Here is a 6,124-nt window from a genome sequence, read left to right on the forward strand (position 1 = left end):
TTTTTGCTTTAAAACACAGTTAAATGTCGCCATCTAGCGGAGGGCAGCGCACAGTGCACAGGTGCGGCGATGATCACCTGACTCCAGGTTCTCTCCTGCGGTCTTCATGTCTCAAACTTGTGGCGGCTGCTAATCAAACCCGAACAGACTTGCTGTGTGTCGCTCATGCTGCGGTCCTCCACGCTTCAGCACCGAGCTGTTCGTGCTGAAAACCAAAGGCTGCAGGTACGTCCGCTCCGCAGCTAGCCTTAGCTGTTAGCTGTCATGTTAGCTTCCTCTGCAGACAACACCACAGCAACCCGGTGTCAGTGCGGCTGGGGCTAACGGTTCCTGCTGCCAAACAGTGAGATGCTACGGATCCAGGAAACCGCTGCTGTTGATGGGGCAAAGGTCCGTGACGATAACGGACTAGCTTACAGTAACGACTGCTGTTGTTCAAAAGCTAACTAACTAATGTTAGCTCCGTTTGTGACAGATGAACACGAGACAGAGGAAGACAGAAGCGACTGACTTGTTCAGTAGCTCGCACGTAGCTAATTAACATTAGAAATGTAAAGTTGCCTAGCGTTAATTACTAATAAGTGAAGGTTCATGATCCGTGGACCTCTCATACATTAAACAATATGGCGCTAGGAGTGTTGGTAGGCGTTGGTGGTATAGTGGTTAGCATAGCTGCCTTCCAAGCAGTTGACCCGGGTTCGATTCCCGGCCAACGCAAGTGTTTTTGCACCGAAGAGCAGCAGCTGTTTGTCTTTTATGTCAGTGGACACAATGATAGGGCAGTAATACACGGTGGCACAAGAAGTACTCAGTGATACAACTTCAGTAAAAGAAGCAATAGTACATTGTGTCACAAATGAAAGTCCCTCAGTACAGAAACGTTATCAGGAAAATGTACCTTAAAAGAAAAGTGCTGATTGGACAGAAAGGGCTGACTGATCAATTAACTGAAAAAAAGATTCAGAGAATATGCAAAGAATATGACTTTTCCTCCTCTTATTGCTTTTTCCTACAGCTCCTGAATGAGTCAGTCGTGAGCTCTGTGTGTGCGTGCGTGCGTGCGTGCGTGGACATGGGGAGATATTTCCACAGTGAGGTGGACATTAAGAGTCCGTGGCATCAGGTGCTGGTGGCCTTCTGGCAGCGCTACCCAAACCCGTACAGGTAACAGTTTTTCTGTTGTGACCTTGTTGGAGGCTGAAGGTTGGAAAGATGATGGGAAAAGTGGAATCTGCCCAAACGAAGACTTAAGCCCAGCCTATACTGAACCTAAACCTAATTCTAAGCTTAACCCATCGCTGCAGCAGCCCTGTGAAGAGGCGACACCTCGCTTTCCTAAACGAGTTCTGCACGATTACAAAATGTCTTCCTGCTCCAGAAATGTCCTCACTCTCCAACAATGTCCCCTCTGTTTTTAAATGTCCTGAAAATTTCTCACTATTCAATTATTTCCCCAGTTTCCATAAATCGACTTCTCTCCTGAACACCCGAATCTTCTCCAAGATGTTTTCACTGTCAGTAAAAAAAGTCCTCACTTAGTAAGAATGTGTGTGTGCGTGCACACACACACACACACACGCACACACACACACACACACACAGCGTAAATCTGTGTTTTTTTTGTTGTATCAGCGCCCACGTCCTCACAGAGGACGTCCTGTATCGTGAAGTCACCCCCAACAACCACCTGTTGTCACGACGATTGCTGACCAAGACCAACCGGCTGCCAGGCTGGGCGGAGCGCATCTTCCCCGCCCACATGGCGCGGGCCGTCTACGTCTTGGAGGACTCCATTGTCGACCCGCACGCACACACCCTCACCACCAAGACCTGGAACATCAACCACAACACCCTGATGGTGAGAGGACTCCTGACATGTTAATGTGCAGCAAGAATGTGTGTCAGAACGGTGGTCACCTGTCCAGGTGTTATTGTCAGATTTGAGTGATAACGTGCTTAAATGGGCTCAATGGGCTGATCATTTGAGTCTGAGATCATAAGAGCAGCACAAAAACACTTTCCCACCTGTTCAACATGAAGCACAGCGATGAGAAACTTGTCCAGGTGAAACCACTCGTCTCCTCCGGCCAGTCGATCTGCAGCTGGCGGAAAGAGGAGGAGGTCACGGTGTCTAACTGGCCACAGTCAGTGAGTGTCAGACGGCCTTATGATGGCGTTTCTGTGGTGGTGACAGGACGTTAGAATCACACAGATGGTATTTAAATCAAAGTGAAGCTCCCTGCGCTCTGCACCAAACTCCCTTTAAGAAACACCACATTTTAACATGTCACTCTGTGTCTGCACCAACACTTTACTCCAGAAACACCAGATGAAAGCTGTCACATGCCCCGGCGCTCCTCGTCAGTTCAGCGTCAGCGTAATCCATAGAGAAACTTTTTGGATTTTGTCTCCATCGCTCTCGACCAGCCTCTGTTGGTTAGAGGAGCTGTTTCAGTGGGAGATGAAACATCTCAGGAGTTCAGATTTCTCTCTAAAACACAGGCTGGTTGGTGGATCAGAGACTCTGAATTAGACACAGACTCATCACACTGTTAATTCACAGCAGGGAGGAGGTAGGATGAGTCCCCTGAACGCACCGATGGTGAGTTTACTGCGTCCTTTAGCATGCTAACACAGGACACACAGCTGTCAGCGTCACTGTACACTGAATATGACTGAATGCTGTGTGCAGATCAGTGGCAGCTCAGCTCTCACAACTGATAATTCTCCCTTTCATCCTGATTACCTTTCCAGCAGTCAGTGAGTGGGGGATTCGACCTCTGCCTTTGGGTCATTAGCTTGTTGAGGGTAGCGTTGTTAAAGTCCAGCCTGGGCAGCAGACACCCTATCAGCACCAGGCTCAGACCGAGACTGGTCCTCGTGTGTGCTTTCAATGTGTTGTTTGGCATCACAACAAAAGTCACGACACCAGTCAGAAGGTGTAGGAACAGGAAGAAACGTGGAACAGAGCCAGGCTGTTGGTGGAAGCCATCTGCCTCCACCTGTCGAGTTGAGAGAAGAAAGGGGGAGACATTCCCCTTTATTTGTCACACACATGTGAGCTCCTCGAGCAGCAGGCACCGAAGGCATGGTGGAGGTGGAGGACACACCCGGTGCCCGCAGCGAGATTCGAACCCGGGACCTTGTGAGGCGACAGTGTTGCCACCGTGCCACCGTGCCACCCAGAGAGACAGATGCAACAATAACAGTCAGCGCTTTAACGATTATAGAAACACGTCTAGTAGTAAGAATTTGCGGTTATTGTGTATTCAGTGTACAGGGCGGGTCAGCTCACGGTTTGTGTAACTGGATGGCGGCAGCAGGTAAGGGGGGGGGGGCGCTGCTAGGCTGAGGTGAGCGGCGACTTCAATCTTGACTAAAAAGTGACAGCCCTGTAACGTTGAGTGTGTCTCTCAGACGGTGGTAGAGCGGTGTTTGTTTGAGGAGGACCGCAGTCGGCCATCTTGGACCAAACTGAGGAGGGAGGCCTGTATCACCTCGGCTGTCTACGGTCTGGCCCGGCCCATACAGGTGAACACACACACACACACACACACACACACACACACACACACGTTAAATTAAAAACTCCGCAGTAGAATGGGACTAACTGTGGCCCATCGTGTGTCTGTACCAGGAGTTTGGTCTCGCCAGGTTTAAAAGTAACCAGGTCAAAGCCATGAAGGGGCTGGAGTTTGCACTGTCCAAGATTCAGAGTAAGACACACACACACACACACGTTTGCTCTAGACCTCTAGCAGCAGTCTGACCTGTGAGCACTAACAGGCTTGAAACAAAAGCATCGGTCAAGTGTGGATGAAACTAAAACCTGGTTTTGTTGGTGGTGTCGATGTCCAAATGCAGAACACCAATATTTTTGGCTGTCAAACTCTGAGAAATCACACAATTGTTATCAGAATTTAGGAGCAGGAAATGACCTGACATTCCAATTTTTCACAGCGGACACAGCGCCTCTTATTTTGGCCATTAGGTGAAATATAAAGAGAAAAGCAGTGGGCCGAGAACAGAGCCGTGGGGTACTCCATGGTCCGCATCAGAGATTTAATGCACTGCTGTTAGAGGAAACTCACTGTTTTCCTATACGACTTAAACCATGTGAGAGCGAGGCCAGAGAGCTCATTGATCCTCGGTCAGTCGAGGATCCGGCGATCAATGTTATCAGAAACCACACACAGAAGATCAATCCCCTTTTTAGTGAGCGCAGTTTGTGGCGCGATGGGCCCTGAAAGTAGAACTGAAAGGTTCACGACCTGTAGTTACCTCCTGTTTCATAATTAGACTGTATTCTTTGCACTCGCGCTGCCTGTTTCTCCTCTTTTTATTAACTGCAGCTGAAGCCCCCACTCATCTCCATGGTGACCAGGGAGAGTTGTCTGAGAAGCATAAGCCCCTCCCACCACAGACCACGCCCACTCCCACCCAGGAGCCCAAACAGTTCGTCTGAACTTTCTGCGTCGGCCTCGGCTGTGATTGGTCGCTTTGTGAAGTCGGTCGTCGGAGAGCAAGTGCTGCTTTTAGATTTGACCGAAGCTGAGCGGAAAAGAAGGAGCGTTAGCGGCTCGCTCGTCCTCTGAACTACAGTCATTCCCAGGATTCCTTGGGAATCGGTTCTCATGTGGATTTAAAGACATTTGTAATCTGTTTTTGTTTAGTCTTTTTTTTAACTTTTTCTTTATTTTTAATTGTTTTATTTTAGAATATTTTATTAATTCTTTTATTCTTCCCAATGACATTTTTTCTGTCACTTTGCAAATGTTTTATTGGACTCTTGCCTGCTGAATGAATTTTAAAATCATGTAACTGTATTGAGGTTATTTTCTGTATTTGTATCAGCAAATTATGCATTATGGAAATAATTTCTGTACGTGAAGGTTACATCAGACCAGAGCTTTAATCCAGACGAGCTTAACAGGCTTTTCCCGGTGTGTCCTCGCCCTCTGGTGGTCAGCTCCAGACATTACACGTTGAAGTTAAAATCCTGATTTCCATACTGGTTGATTTGGCGACACCTGCAGTGGTTGAATACCTACGTTGTCATAAATCCAATGTTAAAGCAGCTCTTTTATCTGATTATAGTGCAGCCAAACAAATTCGGGTTATATTTCAGACAATAATATTAATTTCAACCTCCATCTGTTCATCTTGTGTTTTCCACTCTACCGGACACAGTTACAGAAACTGGTTCTGTTGCAGAGGAGTTGGCTGCTCCTCACTCTTCCAATACTCCTCGACATATTTACAGCTCATCAAAACTAAATGAACCTTGTCTAATTTTGAAGACACGTTTTTGATGAGCGATCGTGGTCATTTCTACTGCTGCACAGTATACTGTATATATACCATCAACCCTCACACACAGTCATCTTGTTTATGTACAATATGTATAATCTTGTTAGAACAAGGTAGCAACTTGTGCACACAGGATAGATTATTATTTTGCAGACGAGATGCAAACTTCAAACAATCCTTTGTGCAAGAAAGTTCTCGACTTGGGAAGATAATGACTTTGGCAAATGAGATAAGAACTGACTTAAAGCAAAGTTGTTTATTCCAGAAAGTAAACCACATCTCGTCAGATCTGCTGCCATGTTCGTCACTCCTGGCTTTATTATTGTTTGTCTGCTGATTACAGAAAAAACTACTGGTGATTTTCATGAAACTTGGTGGAAGGGTGTAGCACCAGCCGAGGAAGAACTATTTCATTCTGGAGTGGATGTGCACATTATTTTTAGCTTTTGTTAACATTGTGACATCGCACATTTGGCCTTGACAGAATAAATGTCATTCATCTGAAAATCCAGCAGATGGTTGTAAAGTTCAACAGTGACAAAAGAATACAGCAAACTGTACAAATACAGTGAGTCCACATTCCCTGGTAGCAGTAATCCTCTCTAATTCTGCCCCTACTCACATCCAGATGTGAACTGCTGACAATAAACTCCACCAGAGACGCTGAGCAAAAATGTTGGAACTTTACGCTTCAAGAGAACAATCAATAACTTAGAAGGACATAATCAATGCACAGCTGAGATCATGATCAGCTGGGCACGACGACGATTTGACTTCATTTTAATAGTCCTGAAATACATAGTGTTTGCTCCAG

General features: G+C 46.5%; 1 protein-coding gene and 1 non-coding gene across 2 annotated transcripts; both read left to right on the forward strand.

Moving 5' to 3' along the window:
- Window positions 1-15: 15 nt before the first annotated feature.
- Window positions 16-5,304, forward strand: LOC143317302 (PRELI domain-containing protein 1, mitochondrial-like). The gene is made up of 6 exons (XM_076725394.1): window positions 16-225; window positions 1,016-1,164; window positions 1,633-1,858; window positions 3,418-3,531; window positions 3,638-3,716; window positions 4,353-5,304. The coding sequence occupies exons 1-6, from the start codon at window positions 166-168 to the stop codon at window positions 4,463-4,465; spliced, it is 741 nt and encodes a 246-aa protein (XP_076581509.1). The 5' UTR covers window positions 16-165; the 3' UTR covers window positions 4,466-5,304.
- Window positions 646-717, forward strand: trnag-ucc (transfer RNA glycine (anticodon UCC)). The gene has a single exon. It is a non-coding gene; the product is annotated as a tRNA-Gly (tRNA).
- Window positions 5,305-6,124: the final 820 nt, after the last annotated feature.

The sequence above is a fragment of the Chaetodon auriga genome, chromosome 24, assembly GCF_051107435.1.
Source record: "Chaetodon auriga isolate fChaAug3 chromosome 24, fChaAug3.hap1, whole genome shotgun sequence".
Classification (NCBI taxonomy): Eukaryota; Metazoa; Chordata; class Actinopteri; order Chaetodontiformes; family Chaetodontidae; genus Chaetodon; species Chaetodon auriga.

Excerpts from the sequence above, each read along its gene's own strand:
- LOC143317302 (XM_076725394.1), top strand. The coding sequence starts at position 166 with ATGCTGCGGTCCTCCACGCTTCAGCACCGAGCTGTTCGTGCTGAAAAC. Across the intron at positions 1,859-3,417 it reads TCAACCACAACACCCTGATG|ACGGTGGTAGAGCGGTGTTT; the intron begins GTGAGAGGACTC and ends TGTGTCTCTCAG. Across the intron at positions 3,532-3,637 it reads GTCTGGCCCGGCCCATACAG|GAGTTTGGTCTCGCCAGGTT; the intron begins GTGAACACACAC and ends TGTCTGTACCAG.